The sequence below is a fragment of the Stegastes partitus genome, unplaced genomic scaffold (assembly GCF_000690725.1).
Source record: "Stegastes partitus isolate 25-593 unplaced genomic scaffold, Stegastes_partitus-1.0.2 Scaffold839, whole genome shotgun sequence".
Taxonomy (NCBI): domain Eukaryota; kingdom Metazoa; phylum Chordata; class Actinopteri; family Pomacentridae; genus Stegastes; species Stegastes partitus.
In genome coordinates, this window is record NW_007578570.1 from 299,892 (window position 1) to 316,836 (window position 16,945).

The window sequence follows — 16,945 nt, forward strand, 5'->3', positions numbered from 1 at the left end:
TGATATTTATTAAACAGTGCATCTGTTCTTGAATTCATCCACATCAATAATGTGGAGTGGGGCGCCGCTCAGTGGCAGCTGTTGGAACTACACACTGAATTTCTCTCAGCTGTAACAAACCCTCTCAACAACCTATAGAGTCTGCACCTTTATGGAACCACGGATAGAGGACTCAAGAAATTATTTTGTGCACTACAGCAAAGCTGTAATACCATAAATCCTAGAACAAGAAAGAGTCTGAATCTTTCACACTGATTTAGTCAGTATACCTGTATCACTGTAAACTTCTCGCCCTCTGCTGAGGAAGACGGTCGAATGCAAGAAACAAATGATTTGAAGACAAATCCTGTCAGAGATTTTATTTCTAACAAAGTCAGATTACACAACAACCCAATGAATTTGTTGTAGAGATCCGTTGACGTCATGTGTCCTCTGTTCTGCTGAGTCGGCTTCAAATCCAGCCTTTCCTTTCATTGCCCGTCACTGGGTAGAGAGAAGAGACGGTAAGTCTTTGTTCAGGTGCTCTTGTGATGAAAAACAGACACGTTTAGAGCTGGTTCTTTTTTGATTCAGACTCATTTGCACACTCAGCAGATAATTGCTGACACAAAGGGATTCGTCCTGACTAACAGTTCAGCTCACTTCCTTGAATCCTTGCATGTCGTCTACGATCACTTCCTCGTCACTCCCCCGCTGTCTCCTCCTCCTCATCCTCCAGGCGAACCCCACAATCAGCATGGAGACCACAAGCATGGCTGCCCCGGCAGATGCTGCCACAGCTGTGACCACTGTGGGGTTACCAGCAGCTCCATGTGGCGCTGATTCCTCTGCTGCCTTCATCTGACTGCGAGCAGCAGACTGAGGCTTCAACAGGTCAGATATATCTGAGAACAGACAGACAGACAGCCATCGTGACGTTTCAGAGACAGGATGATTTTAAATAGACACCGATGAGCCAAAACACTGATCACTCACAGAAGACGTGAATCATTATCTCACATGTGATTTTTGGCATATAATAGATGTTTTTTAAAGCTATTTTATATTTGCCTTTATTGTATTGGACAGTTGAGAGAGAGACAGGAATGTGGGGGAGACGAAGTTGCAGCAAAGGGCAATGAGCGAGATTCGAACTCATGGCCGCTGCATCGGGGACTATAGCTCCTGTACATGGGACGTCAGCTCCACCAGATGAGCTGTAACGGTGGCCCGGGATATAGTAGCTGTTAAGGGGAGACACTACAGACTAGCTGCAGTGCTGAGCTACCAACAGTGGTCAGAGGAGGGACAGATCATCAACTGGTGGCAGGGTTTTGGTGAACAAGTCCGATCTATTAAACCTCCATCTCCCAACATTCAAAACTTAAAGTATCTGCTGCTAACGCCTTGGTGAGCAGTTTCATCAACATGCAAAGGACTAACAGCCTATCAAGGAAGGGGTGATCTTTTTGTTCTGGCTCAGCAGTGTCAGCATGTGTAACATCTTCTAAACATCTAGTGTCTCAGAGACTCCACACCTTCCAGACTGAGGAGGAAGAAGGCATCGTCTCCTTTGATGAAGTTCCTGCTCTTCAGCCTGTCGTGGGTGATGAAGGCACTTGTTCCGTAGCCTGCACCTCGATAGTAGTAGCTGCCGTCAGACTCCGTCACTTTCGAGCCCACCTTCTGGGGATTGTCCCAGTAGTACTCGGTGCCTGAGAAACACAGGTGAACACAGCAACTCACTGAAGATCCAGTCGATGTGTGACAACAGAATGACTTCAGGAAGCTGTGGACGGTCAAGATTTGAACACTGCAACCTCTTCCCGTGTTTCTTACCATCAGAGGACATCTTGTTGGGATCAGTGGTGACCATCCGGTGCATACTCATGTGCTGCCTGATGTCAGACTGTTGATCCATCAGGGCCATGGTTGCCTGATGCCAGGGACATGGCCATTTGAGGTTGTGGTCATTGGGGCCTGAGGTTAGGTGGAAGTAGGTGGCCATCTTGCCTGGACTATCGCTGCGTCCATTTAGGTACACGCCGACCTGAACAAGTAGAACCATTGCCAGTACTTTTTTATTTTGCTTTGGATTATTTACAAAATTGTCGCAGCAGGGCTCAAATCTGTGAGAATCTTGTGGTTAGCTAATACACTGCTTCCCAAACAGCAATTCTGCAATCATGGATTAGTAAACATACAACAGGTAGGTCAGACGTAAAATTCTTCCACACGACAAAGCGGAGGGGTTGAGGTGCCTTTGTTTAGCCTTGGGGGTGAGATCCACAAATGACAATGCAATGTTCTGCTGGGAAACCTTGGGTCTTGGCATTCATGTGGATGTTACTTTGACGTGTACCACAGACCCAACACACCTCCCCATGGTGCTGGCCCTCCTCAACAGCCTCCCACAGCAGGACAGCGACCCCTACCACACACCAAAACCTACAGCTCAAGGATCCTGATTAAAACCTCAAGGTGTTGACCAGACCTCCAAACTTCCCGGATCCCAATCTGATGGAGGTTCACTCCGAAACCCACAGCACCCCGAGGATCCACTGCCAATGTTTGAGACGCACAGACACCAGAGGACAACCCCAGAGTGTCCTTAGCCTGATGGGTCAGAGCTGGTTTAGGGGCACACGAGAGACCTACACAATTTTAGACAAGTGGGTTTTAATGCAGGGACTGATTGGAGTATCCCAGCTATACAGTCATACCTCGCTGACGTCTGGTTGTATTAAGAGATAATCCTGCTGCTGAAGATCCTTTGCTCAACATTCACACAATTAATTTAAGTTGTGTGATTTTGGTTTTGTATGTTGTTGACCACGACCTTGATATTTGAACGTCCTTTTTTTTTTAACCTATCTAGAATGAAAGAATGAAGCTTTAAAAAAAAGCTGTTCACCTGGAAGGAGTAACCCGTTGGAGACAGGAAGCGAGGACTGTACAGTTTGCTTCCTGCTGGTGTGGTGGCCATCAGGTTGTTGATGTTGCGGATGCGCCAGATGTGCTGAGGGCACTGTGTGGACGACAGGTTGATGTCATCCAGAGATAGACCTCCTGTCGACGGACCGTTTCCTCTAACCGCCTCAAAAACCACTCGGGCCTTCTGGGTCACATCCAGGTTTACGTTATGCAGCTCCCAGGAGTCCATGACGCCTCCTGTGAAGAAAGCACAGAGACCAGTGATAACACGGTACCCAATCATTTATTTACATGTTTAAATCGGGCACCAGCTTTAGATCATCTGTGTGTAGACTTTCCAAACTCAGTGTAACCCTGTCGGATTCTGCTGGTGTTTGTTTGTTGAAAATGAAATTCACTGATACGACCACTAGGTGTCCCCAAAGCCAGAAACTTACGGCGTCTTGAATTGTAACTATTCATTACGACACATTGTGTAATATTTTGTTCGTTACCTGAGATGCTCTTGAAGAGCTTCAGTTTACCGCTGGGGTTGGAACCGTCATACTCCCGAACCCAGATGTTGAGGACATCGTCGGCTGAGCCAGAGTTATAGAGGAAGAACTGCAGACACTGAGCTCCAGGTTTGGGGTAAAGCCAGCGACTCTCCAGGAGAGCTCGCTCACCGGGCGGAGCAGAGGCCGTGCTGAAGTGCATGAAGAAGCCTTTCCCTGGAAGAAAACAACCAAACAGCCGGTGAGATTAGGCCTCAGCAGTCTGTCATGTTACAGCTGACTGCTAACGGGACGTTCAGCTTCGTATGAGCACCTGTAACGGTTGAATAATTGGTCAATAACTATATTTAAGAAATTCAAACTACAGGGTTTTATTGCTGCACTTGGGGAGCTTCCATCTAAATATAAAACAAATCTTTTAAGAAAATCTGCAAAAGAAAATGTAAATGTCTGTTTTCATCTCAGCATTATAGAAATATGGTATTTCTGTACATCTCATTAACTGTTTCAGTAAAACGTACGGACAGAGCCGCTTATTTTTAATGTTTTTTTTTTTTCTCACTATCTTCTGCAATGTAGAAGAAAACTGAAGACACCAAAACGACTCAATAACGCTCTCAGAGGATCAGACTGACAGCGTGAGTGTCTTCTTTTAAAACTTTCCTGGAAACTTTCTTTTGATCAGAAGACCTTCTCTTAACTGAGGTTATTTTATTTTATTCTTTTATATTTTACTTTGTTCTTTATGTATTTACTATGTCAGTTTGCTTGTTGGTTATTTTATGTTGTTCTTTGTATATTTGGTGTTTTGTCTGCTTGGTTTTATCGCCTGTGTTTTATCATCTGTTTTGTGTAGCATCCTGGGACTTGTTATAATAAAAGAGAACATATATTATTATCCTAGTAGGAGTTCCTGTAGTAGCAGTGGTCTTATGGGATGCTAACGACAGAACTTTGGTGTAATTGTTTCCATGGAGTTTGCATTTCTGTCACCAGCACAGTAACCAAAACAAACATGTTTCTGCTTTTTAGGGAATCAGTGAAAAAACACTTCCTCCTCCATCATTGTGATATAAATGGCCGACAGTTTGTTTCAGCAGTTGAGTTATTTTCCAGCTGACACACAGTAACTCCTTTCCATCATCAATAAATCACTCGTTGACCTTCAAACATCCAGCCTGTACTTTGTCCATGATGCTGTTGTAAATCATCTCAGCTGCTTTACAGGTGCACAACAACAACAACAACAACATGATGAGGTGAAGATAACAGACCACATGTTGTTTTTCTCTTCAGCACTAGTACCTACTTTACATTCCTCCTCACTTTTCAATCCATGATGCAGGTTTTTGTGAATGTACTGGATATTTTTGTGGTGTGATTTATTTATTTATTTATTTTTTGGAAACTTTCAGGCTTATAATAAAACTCCAGGAATCTGCAGCTCAGATCTCAGCAGCACCACACGTATCTGTGATCACCTTCACATTGTCCCATGTTGGTGAAGTCGGACTGAGGCCCTCCGGTCACAGAGCTCCGCTGCTCCCACTTTGCATTGCTGGGACCCTGAACCATCCCGCAGATGTTCTCCTCCTCGAAGTTACAGCTGTCCACGAAGGTTGAAGACGTGGCTGTGGAGAGGAAACAGTCCGTTAGAGTGAGAAAGCTTCAGTACAGTAGGCCAGGGACAATCTGTTCAATGATTTTTCAAGTGCAAAGTAGTCCTGGTTAAGGTGGACTGAAAGAGCTTCGTGCAGCAAATGAAATCAGGCGTCCATCAGAAAATCTAGTCAGTGTTTGTAAGGCCAACTCCAGGACGACTGAGGCCGTGGGGTTGTCTCATCTGTCTTTTAGTGGGTTTCAGTGAGAAGAGGGTTTTATCCCAACCAGACTTTTAAACCAATTCAAAGGTCAAGCAGGTGCATCAGCCTCATCGTATCAACAATCACTGATTATCTGATGAAAACATGTTATGTAAACGTTTATGACTGCAACACCTTTTATCAGCTGTGTTGTCACACTTCCAGCTTTTATTTGAGCTGCAGTCCGGTTGATACCAGGAACAAAGTGCTGATATCATACAGGATTGTGCAGCTTGATAACTTGAACACTGCAGACAAACAGCACAAGTGTGACCCGCAAGTACTGTGTGTCTACCTCATAAGCCTGAAAATAAACCTTTAATAAGATGCTTCAAATGCTGGTTTAGCTTGATAAATGTTAATCTGCTTATTAGAGATGGGTTTAGGTGTCTGCTTGTGCTTCACACACAATAACTGGTGCATGAAAAATAAATAATTACCTGAGCATTTGTGTCACCTCCAGTTATTTACAGCTTCCTCGGGCTCATTACTGAGGGCTGATTATAGATTATTGATGTACACTAGCATCAGCCTTTGCCAGATAGACTCTAACCCTGTCTTGCAGGCATCATTGTTTTTTATGATGTGATTTGGTTTATTGATTGTTCAAACACCTAAAGGACTCTTCCCTGCAGGTTTATTTAATCCATGTACTGCAGATCACACGTAATGTCTGGTGGCTTGTAAAGGACGTCGATATTTCAGTTTCTTTCCCGTGTTCATGCATTCACCTCAAGATCCACGATTCTCATGCAAGTTTTTCTCTCTACAAACTTTCAGCGAGATGTAAAAGTGGAGGATGGCAGAGCTAGTGGAGCCAACGATGCCTTCTCTCCTGACCTAGAGATCAGAAAATGAGATTTTATCATTTCATTTGTACTTCAGTGTCTGTTTTCATGTGTGTAGATTTTGTTGAGTGTCAAACAATTCATTTTCTGCACTTTATTGACTTTTTTTCCAGTTTTGTTTTTTGCTTTTCATTTTTCTGTTTTTTTGGGATCCTGCAGAACAAAACAGGCAAGAATTGGCAACTTTTCTGACCCCACTGAGAGAGAGAGAGAGAGAGGGCGGTTTGGTGAGAAAGACCAGAAGACGGGGAGATGAAACATAAGACTACATCTTGGACGACATCCTCGCTCAGATCTGGAACAGGGTGTTGTGCCAAATACTGATCACCACTCAGTCTGTGTACATCCACAGCTGCTTGTATGTGGATCAAACAGCCACAACATGCAAATGCACACAACAGCAGAAGGTTTGTCTTTGTGAAACTTTTCTTGTAACTGAATAACTGCGACCACAGAATCTTTATACTTTGGCCTGATGTTTAGACTCTACTAGAGATGCAATGAGTCCATCAGTTTGCTAACTGTTAAATTTATCAACAACTTTTTTGATCATTGATTAATTGGTTTGAGTAATTTTCTTGAGAAAAAATTCTCAGATTCCAGCTTTAAAAAAATGTAAAGTTCTATTGTTTCTTTCACTCTTCATGACAGGAAGCTGAATGTTTTTGGAGATGTAGGAGGACGTGATCTTTGAACTTGCTTCACTATTTTCTGAGATTTTACAAAGATTTTGACAAAGGGCTAACAAATTGATCCATAAAATAATTAACAGGTTGATCGACAATGAAAATAATGATGCATGACCAACATTTCATCCACCCTGTAGGGGCTACAGTCACTGTTTGGCAGGTGGAAAATGTCATCAAATGAGTTGAACTGGTCCTTTAAAGTTATTTCAACTGGTAAAAAAAAGACTGAATTGGTTCATGTAGAACACAGAGGACACATGAGGATAGCTGCTTGTGTGGACTAACATCAGTTTTCGGCACAGCGCGTGTTTAGAGCCTACAGACAGTTGGACCGCCGGTTCCGGTGACGCGGCCTTCTGCGCCTTCAGCCGCGGAACTCCGACCGCCTTCACCCGGATATAAAACGGAACGGACAGTAACGCACATCACGGCTGGTGTTTGGAGGAAAAAGTCCTTCTGATTCCCAGACTCTCCTTCAGCAGAAACATCTGTGCTGCAGCGCGTGTGAACTTTACGCACCGGCATCTACCGGCGCCGTGGAGTTACGGTTTCAGCCGTTTAACGCATTAAAACGAGAAGTCGGACTGAGCAGGTGGACTGTCGGCACCGGCCTCCATGGGAACCGATAAGGAGCTTTTCACTGCAAACATGTCGTATTTATAAAGAAACAAAGGAGGATGGAGTTCATCTTTAAATGATGGACAGCTCCGGTGAGTCTGATGGGTTTTTATGGATCTTTATTGGCCCAGTCCATCAGGAGCTTCTGGGTTTGAGTAGTTCTGTCTGTCCCCACAGTTTAAGCTTCATATATCTGTAGGAGAATTACAAAGATCATTACTGACTGAGACTGATTGTCCACATTTTGGGTTCTTTGGGTTCTTGCTGCTGCTGAGGCTCAGATTCAGTGGTCTTGGCTGGAGACTCTGTTCTGACCTGTTCAGTCCTGATTGTGTTATTTTTTTTTGCTGCCTTGGTGGTTCTGTGAGTGGATGTGGTTGGTTTTCTGGAGTTTGGTCTAACATTGATCTGCCAGCTTGTGGTGCAGCATCCTGTCGTCCTGTAGTTGTGCTTCATCTCTGATGGTCACCAGGTATTCAGGTCTCTACCAGTAGTGTATATATACACTTACTATAGTAACTCCTGTTGGTGTTGAAGCTCATGTTGATAAAAGTTGCTGTCATTGTGAATATCTGGTGGGTACACATGGGGCTGAACGATATGCAAGAAAAAATATTGAGATTATTTTGACAGGAGTTGTGATGTGAGATGATTTGTAGGCCAAGACATCTTAAACAAAAAAAAATGCATCCCCTGTGAGCTAGATGTTGCCAGATTGCTGTATGGATGACATGTACGTTGATTAAATGCTCAGCCTTGTTGTTTGAATGTCAGTAACATCCAGCCCTGTTGTCATGGTGAGGCCTCAGTGTCACATACATGTCAATGATGCTCATGTGGTCCAGACTTTCTTTAAGTCTGTCCATCGTTTGTTTCACGTTTTCTTGTTAACATTTATTTGATGATGTTGCACCACGTGGTGCCACCTGAAATCATTTCCATTGGATCATGTGCTCGTTGCAGTGTTTCTGTTGCAGCAGTCTCCCTGTACATTCTGTGCCCCTGTTGTCTGATTTTTTTCCCCTAATTTCTTGTGTTTCGTCTCCTTGCACATGTTTTATTTTATTTTTTTTAAATATATACAGAATATTGCAGTGCATTGAGCTCTGAGGGCCACCCTGATTAACTCACTTAAAGAGCCCATATTATGCACATTTAAAGGATTTTGCATTTATATTTGGGCTCTGCTTGCATATTTAGATGCTTTAATTTTCAAAAACCATAATTGGTTTTCTCCCACTGCGCATTGCTGGACCTCCTCTTCTTTCCCTCTGAAACACTCTGTTTCAGCTCCTGTCTCTTTCAGGCCTCCCTCCTGAAAAGCCCATCCTGCTCTAGCTAATCAGCTGGCCCCACGAAAATGTCAAAATGCTGAATACATACCGTAACTTCAGATCTCTGAGTACAGGGCTGCAGCTCTGGCACAAGCGAGGAAAAAATAGTGGACGGTGAGGCCGCTGCACTCAGCTTGTTTGAGGATGTGTTAAAGTAGCCGCTAATTAGGCGATATGCTAATGAGTTACATGATGATGTAGACGTGTAACGGCAGAAACTAAACACATCAAAATGAAGTCATCCTTCAAAAATGTGAGTTTTAACCTTAATGAAACAATTTGATGTTTATTCCAGACAACATATTATTTCAGTGTGTTTCATATGTTTTTTAAGTTGGTCGTTAGCGAAGTATTTGTTTTGCTAAGTATTATTTTTACACCTAATGCATCACGAGACAATTTTGGCAGGTTTTCACCACAGCTGCTGTCGTCCACTGTGACTGTGCCACTATGATTGCTCCCCTCGTCACCTCTGACAAACCAGTTCATGTCAAATGCATCTCTACTGGTGAACCAGGGCAGGAATGTTGCCACAGAAACTAAAATTAACCCGTAGTTATTGTGTGTAATACAGAGAGCTTTACCACTGACAGGCTCAACCAGCATTGGGTGAACTTGTTTTGCTTGAATGTAACAGAAGTTCATTCATCAGTCCCCAGAAAAAGTCCACCAACACCTAAGTTGATGAACTCTACAGGTACATACGTGCTGTCGCTCAGGGCTTCCCTCTTTACCCCACAATACTTCAAACATTGTGGTTTGTTCAGTTATGACTCACTGCAGTTGTAGAGGCGGTTGAGCTTGGTGAGGTCACTCGCACTGAAGCCCATCCTCTGACCAATCACATCCATGAACTGGGGGAGCTTGGTGACGATGGTTGGCTCGGAAGCGATGTTGAAGGACGTTTTGCTGTAGTGCATCACGGAACCGTAGTCGTAGGGAACGCCCAGGGCGCTGGACTCGCTGTCGTCGCGGGTTTTGAAGTTGTGTTCTTTACCTGAGGAAAACACGGAAAGGAAGGATTCAGCCTTTTGTTTTTACAAGAATGGAACCGCGTTGAAAGCCGCTGAGTAAACCCAGATACTGGCTTTGTGGACATGCTCGCACCAGGTTCAATCTGATCCCACACGATGTCGACGTAGTCATCTCGGTCAGCTCTGGACTGCTCGTGCCAGAAGCCCAGAGCGTGCAGGAACTCGTGCTCGACGGTTCCCAGACGGTCACAGTTGTTGCCAATGGACAGTTGCTGCTTCCCTTCGTGCTGGTTGCCTACAGAGGAGTAGCATCTACAGCAGGGGAACGGGAGACACTCAGAGGTTAAACGGTTGGGATACTCACCTGCAGCTCCAACTCAGCACCTGCCAGCGCGTCAGAGTGTTGACAGCACCGGGCGTTTGTAGAAAAAGTTAAAATCTGTGACCTCGTGTTCTTCACGACACAAGTTGTGGACGTTTTATTTTCCTGTGTCACATGTGTAATGTGCTGTAAAGCGTTATACAACATTATTTTCTATACGGACTCGGTGGAGCCGGGTGATAATTCCCTGTTGGGTTGTCACTACGTGGTGACACCTTTCAGCTTACACAAAGTCATTTGATCTGCTGTTGATGTAAAAATATCTGCACACATTCGCTGTGCAACCATTGAGCCTGGAATGCTTGATGAATAAAACAGTAGCTGCGCTTCCTTATAACAGTCGAATCAATTAAAAAAAAAAAGAAAAAGGGAATCAGACTTGTTTCCATGAACAGGTTTGGAGTGAAAAAACTAGATCAGTGTTTTTCTGTCAGTGAATCTCTTGACGATTTTATAGATCTGTTGATTCATCTACAAAAACATTTAATTGAATCCTCTTATTTTGACAAACTGTGTGTTGTTGTATATTTGCAGCACAGTGGAAAACTTAAAGAAAGGTTTACATATAAAACAGCAAAACTGTCGAGTCCAACTGGAAACTTCAACATAATAAAAATAGATCAAAAAGATTTAGGTAAGAACTGCAAACCCCCAAAAGATCCAAGTTTCAGATGGAGTCATTGACTGAAGCCGTAACACTGAGTGCAGCTGACCAGTGACTCGAGCGGATTGATGCCACGTTGCGATACAGCAGAAAAATATTTGTTCCAATGAGTTGAAGCCTTTAAGAAAAACGCCATGTGTCAGCTTAGAATGGTGACATCACCGATTATGCAGACGAATCGTTGCAGCCTTAGAATAAACTCGTCACAAGACACAAAAGAGTCAAAAACTACCTTCAGTGAACATCTGTCCTGGACTCACCCGCTGCCTTTGAACACAGAGATGTAGTTCTTCTCGCCGCTCCACGGTGTGAAGTCGATGCAGGTCTTCAGCCTGTACTGGTCGAACGCCTTCAGGATCACTCCCTTTGCGTTCATATCTACACGCCACCGAGTGCAGGACGAAGAAACGTTTAGAAAAGCGTCTTGATTTGGTTCATGATGAGTGCTGTTTTCATCACGCCTTACCCAGACTCTCCTCCAGGTAGTAGGGGATGGTTGTCGGCCAGCGGTACGCGTCCGATAATATGGAGTTTCTGCCGAGTGTCTGATGGAAATGAGGAACACAGCGACGTTTTAGAATGACCTATCACAGCGACAGGTTGATTCCTGTAGTGCTCATACAGTCAGCTGTTCTCTGTACGAGACAGACGTGTCACAGCTGATCAACTAGTTTGTCTTTGTATAAAATTGATTGCAGAAAAAATCAAGTTAATTGAACATTAAATCTTTTACATTCACATTTTTTTGATACTTGAGGCTACTTGTAAAAAAAAAAAAAAATCAATACAGTTTGATGGAAAATTTATCAAAGTTTTGTCACAGTAGCATAAATTTTATTGGATTTTGAGAAAACTGGAATAGTTAGGAGTCGACTTGTTGAGACAAACAGTCAGTGGCATGAACTCTCTCAGGCTGCTGCAGACGAGCAGCAGATGGTTTAATTCAAGTAGCATCAGTCAAAACTCTGTGACTCCCCCGAGGTTCTCCTGCGCCTGCTCTCTCTGTGGATGTCTCTGGATCTGGAGCTCCTGAACTACAGCCGCTGGCCTCACCTTCTGCATCCTGCTGCCCCACCATGATGCCTCCTGTTACCTCCACCAACTATGACATGGAATATTTCATTGGTCCATTTGAAATGGAGGAACAAAAGGACAATAACTTCTAATAACTTGTTTAACTGGACACTACATTGTATAATTCATCCTACATCCACCCAACCGGTGGAGGCAGATGGCCGTCCCTCCCTGAGCCTGGTTCTGTCGGAGGTTTTTTTTCGGTTTTCGGTTCCTTCCCACTGTTGCAGACTGCTGAAGCTTATAGGGAATCCAGATGTTTTGGATTGTTGGGTGTTTCTGCCTTGTTAAGCGCTATGAGATGACTTGTTGTTGTAAATATGCGCCATACAAATAAAATTGAATTGAAAAAAAATTGAATTGAAAACCTCGGACAACGTAGAAAACATGATGATACGTGACGTTAGTTTTACTTTGTGGTGCTTGTTTACTAAAATTAGGTGTGAAAAAGATGTTTGCACAAGAGCACAACAGGAACAACCAAATTCCTGATGGAGGTAGTTTTCTTTTCATGCATATCGAATGTAATTGAACTATAATGTCATATAAAATGTATTATCTCACTTCTAAACAATCCTTCACACACACAATCACAAACATAACTGGAGTACAGTCCTGGCTGAGTCCAGTATTAACAGCAGAGTCACATGAACTCACTTCATCCTGAACGATGTCTCCTTCCAGCAGGTCCATTCCTGCCGCTGCAAAGAAACATTAAGCTCATTGATGGAAGTCCTCACATTTTACTGCAAAACCAAACAGAAACACCACGAGTCAGCAAACCTTCGTTGATGTTGAAGATGTCCCAGTCGTGGCCTTCGTCGACGTCAGTTTCTGCAGGAAGGAAACGATAATAATGAGATTACATCACCATGAACTGTGACAAGATAAAAGCTGCGTCAGAATCTGAGGTTGTATTAAATTAAAAATGAACTAAATTATATTTAAATGATCTTAAAACACTGCTGTGTTGTTGCAGCCACATTGATCAAACGTCAACCAGTGGCTGCACAGTTCTTACACTTCATAAACAATAATGACTGCAATGTTGAAATGCTTCACTTGTTGAAACCTCCACTGTTGCAGATAAAGTCGCGTGGTTTCAGGTTGGGTAAAGCTGCCATTAGAACACCTCATTTCATTCTTTACACTGTAATGCAGTCGCTGATTGGAGACCAGAGGTGTTTCTGAGCACAGACGTCCAGCCTGCATGTAAGACGTTTAGGGAACATCTGTACATTTTAGTGTCTGATAAGCACTTTTATTTAGATTCTGAAGGTTATTTTGAGTTTTACTTTGAGGGAAATGTTTGTGCAATTAATATGTTTTGTCCCTAAAGTCAAGAATTGTGACTTTAACATAGATTAAAATAACTCTGATGATCTTTTTGGACATAATCTGCCTCAAATTTCTCCTCGTGGGACAATAATATGCAGCCCGGTGTGATATAAAGAAGGTCTCGGGACACCTTAAAGCATCATAGGTTCAGTGCTGCTGTGTGTAGAGTAAAGCAGGGCCTTGGATGTCAAAACAGAGTCACCAGTCATCTGAAACGTCCTTCAACAATCATCAACAACGAACATCGTATTACTCGACTCACCTGTTTCACCTGTTAGCTTGGCTGCCGTCTGTGTGGAAATGAGAAAGCACAATAATCAGTTGGTTCAACAGACTGACGTCCTCCTCAGTAGAGAACACCACACTAAAGCATTTGCAGCAGCCACGGTTCTGATTTATCCACATGCACGGCGCTACACTCACCGACGCCAGACCCAGGAGCACAACGATCCACCTGAGCACCATGACTTCAGCTGCAGAGTCGACCGACTGCAGCTCTGCAGGTTGTCGCTTTGTTTTTGTCCAAGACGTTCATGCAACATTCGCATGATCACTTTTATGACTCGGGAGATTACACAGATGTCTAATTAATTATTAATTCAGTAGTCAGGATTAGCTTATCTAAGATTTGCTGCTACAAAGGACCAATGGTTGATGATTATTGAAGAAATCTGTAAAAACTAAACCCACAAACTGTGACTACAAGAAGAACAGACGGACAGTAAATGGAAAATTATGTAATTATGTTTATAAAAACCAAATAAAAATCTAAGTGGAAAAAAAAGAGTTGCTGCCACAGTTAAAATAATAAACTGTTGCAGGAGGTTAAAAAAGTTCATCTCACCTTGATCAGTGAACAGCACGTCATTAAAGATTTAAATCTGATTTATGGTACATGGATGTGACTTAAAGCACATCGTCAGGCGTTTTATAACATTTGTTAAATTACGCTATCTCTGCTATATTTAAATCAGCACAAAATACTGAGGAAAATGTATATTAATATTAAAAAATAATAAATGTAATTTTACAGATTTTCCTTGTTTTGCTAAATTACTGATAATATTCGTTAAGCTCGTCACAAATCTGTGGTTTAAAAAGCAATCTGTTCTGTCACATGAGTAAAATGGAGCTGGTTCACTTTATTTAAATCTGCTAAAAAATATATTATTTTACAGATATTTGCAGTTATTTTTACAGTTTTCAAATGTTATTTTTTTTAAACGTATTTTTCAGGAACGTTGCTGTCAGATTTTCAAGTCCTTTTTATGGGATTTAAACTTTTTTTTTTTTTTACAGTCTACAACTTCATATTTTAGAATCATTAAACCAAATGGCATGATGATAAATGGTCTCCAGAAGCTTTAGACATTGAATAAAAACAGATAATGAAACCTTTTTCTGTATATTTATGCAGATGTGAACAACGTGGTACCTTTAAGACTAGTACATGAGGAGTGTGCAGTTTGGTTGAATGCTGTGATCTTGATAGAAACCATATTTAACATTGGTGACATCAAAATGAAAGAGCTTGTAGTAACCAATACCAAATCATATCGATCAGTAATAACGGTCACGGTTGTTATCAAGAGGCACATTGTGTTTATTTGGCAGCACATTGATTCCTGTAACAAAACTTATTTGGAAAGAACATTTAAACCAATCAGAGCCAGCCATGGTTTAACTGTGACGAGCTAAAATAAAACCCAGTGCGAGAAAATGGGCTTCACTGGTTTTCCTGTCAGGAGGCCATTTCCTTTGTTTCTCTGCAATCATGTGCAGAATCTGGACGGACGCCACCAACATCTGCACCAGTCTAGCGGTAATGGATGTGGTGAGTGAGCTCACGCTGGTGTTAGACAGAAAAGAGGCATCCAGACGAGATGACGGGAAACCTTTCTGTTTATCACCTGTTTGCTTTTGCAGAATTTCATCGAACCAAAGACGGAATCATGTTCTCTGGTCCTTTCAGCCACGGAGCCCCTGACAACAAATTTAAAGAGGTTTCTTTAGCAGTGACCTACCGAATCAAACTCAGATGAATCACTCGCCAAAAACCTGTAAAACTAAGACGGCGAAGACAAGCTCTTGATGGCAGTTTGTGGGTGACAATGCACAACAGTTTGTGTGATTTACAGTGAAGGCAGTGACTCTGTGTTGTGTTTTTTGACAGGAAGTCTATGCAGTTTCCTTTTCGTAATGGCCACATGTAAAAACCAACATATGTACGAATAGGTGAGCAAAGCCCTGATTCACAAAACGGGTTAATTTAAAAAACAATTCTCAGTTGCTATCATTTTGGCACCGGTGGTTTTCCTTTGGCTCTGGCTGACATGTCTTTGTGCCAAAAATCCATTTATGCAGGAAAAGCCTGAAAACACTGTGATCACACTCTGCACTTACTGAAGTCATCTGGAAAAATTAAAGGGACACGAACAGAAAGTGGACGAACAGAAGTCTGCTTCAGTGAAACGACTCGAAGGCACAAAACTCCACTTGTGTCTGTTTTAAGGCATCAAGCCCTTAAGCCAAACCCCACTTGATCTTCACACAGATCAGAACAGAGATGATAAACACGGGGCTGAAAAGTCACTTTTTGGTGCCAAGCTGCAGTTTGAGAAGATGATGACCTGTCTTTAAAAGAACTGGTTGACATTTTGGCAATAAAACTAGTTGTGCCAGAGAGTGGAGCAGGTGGCTATCTGAGCACAGCATGTCACATTTGTGCAAATCTGATGAAATTACTGGCCAACAAAAACGACAATTTCAACGATTGTAACTGAGCTTTAAACACCAGCTGTGGTGACAAGCTGCACAACACATTGGGATCATCGTCAAATCTGAATTTTGACCCTTTGTAGAAAAACCCGCTTGTCTTTGTAGCTGCTTTGAGATTGTCAGTGTCTTTCAGCAGTCCAGCTGTCTCAGACAGAAAACACCTTCCAGTCTCGACCCGTAGACCCGCTGTAGTCGCCCCCTTGTCCATACATCAGGAGCTTCCATCGTCGCTCGTGGCCGTCCAGATCTTCACCTCTTGATGCGGCTCAGCCTCTCACACATGATGGACAGGTACTGTGTCAGCTTCACCATGGCGATGATGACGGTTCCTCCAATCAGAGTGCATGTTGGCCAGAACAGGGAGTGGAAGACGGCGACCCGGCCGTAGATCTGGGTGAGGATGGCGCTGTCCGATCTGTCTGTGGGGTCAGCGAAACACTGAATGGTGCGCTGAGACCGGAGACGATCAGAAATGTTCTGAATGATGGTGTGCGTCGCTGAGTAGTCCTTCCGGCACTTTGGGATGTAGAAGCACTGACAGGGAGGAAGGAAGAAAAGATGAAGGACAGGGAAAGTTGTGTTCGGTTTCTCTGGTGTCACACATTCAGGTTAAACCGACTGTTGTGGATTGTAGCAGCAGCTCAGAGGCATCTTGAATAAGTAAAAACACAACAGTAAGAAGAACAGTCCACTGAGAAAACTCCCAAACTTCCTGATGGCCAGTCCATGCCTTCATGGATATAATCCTGGTGGGGATGTTTTTTTTTTCATCCTCTGCATGCAGCTTGAATATAATACTGTATGTTGTAGGAAAATTCCACATATAATTGAACTGAGAACATTTGGGTCTGGAGAATTGCTCAAAACAGAAAGTAAAGGAAGATGAAACCACACCCACACCTAGCCACCATAGACCCTGACGAACCCCACTGTAGCGGGAGGAGCGCTAACGACTCGCATAACGAGGGGGAGGAGCA

The 16,945-nt window shown here is 43.0% G+C and overlaps 1 protein-coding gene and 1 pseudogene across 1 annotated transcript; both read right to left on the reverse strand.

Annotated features, from left to right (window-relative positions):
* Positions 1-344: 344 nt before the first annotated feature.
* LOC103365433 (meprin A subunit beta-like) lies at positions 345-13,655 on the reverse strand. Its single transcript, XM_008292866.1, has 15 exons — positions 13,614-13,655; positions 13,453-13,480; positions 12,636-12,686; positions 12,510-12,553; positions 11,245-11,323; positions 11,039-11,156; positions 9,866-10,044; positions 9,537-9,755; positions 4,889-5,038; positions 3,408-3,623; positions 2,894-3,150; positions 1,819-2,029; positions 1,518-1,694; positions 643-884; positions 345-483 (listed from the first exon to the last, which is right to left on the reverse strand). Exons 1-15 carry the CDS (start codon positions 13,653-13,655, stop codon positions 481-483), a joined length of 2,016 nt encoding a protein of 671 aa, XP_008291088.1. The 3' UTR covers positions 345-480.
* Positions 13,656-16,211: 2,556 nt separating this feature from the next.
* LOC103365436 (calcium-activated potassium channel subunit beta-2 pseudogene) lies at positions 16,212-16,502 on the reverse strand (annotated as a pseudogene).
* Between the last annotated feature and the right edge of the window lie 443 nt (positions 16,503-16,945).

Coding starts and splice junctions, on each gene's coding strand:
- LOC103365433 (XM_008292866.1), bottom strand. CDS start 13,655: ATGGTGCTCAGGTGGATCGTTGTGCTCCTGGGTCTGGCGTCG. Junction 12,554..12,635: donor CATCTTCAACATCAACGAAG/GTTTGCTGACTC, acceptor GTTTCTTTGCAG/CGGCAGGAATGGACCTGCTG. Junction 885..1,517: donor CTTCCTCCTCAGTCTGGAAG/GTGTGGAGTCTC, acceptor GTCTGTTCTCAG/ATATATCTGACCTGTTGAAG.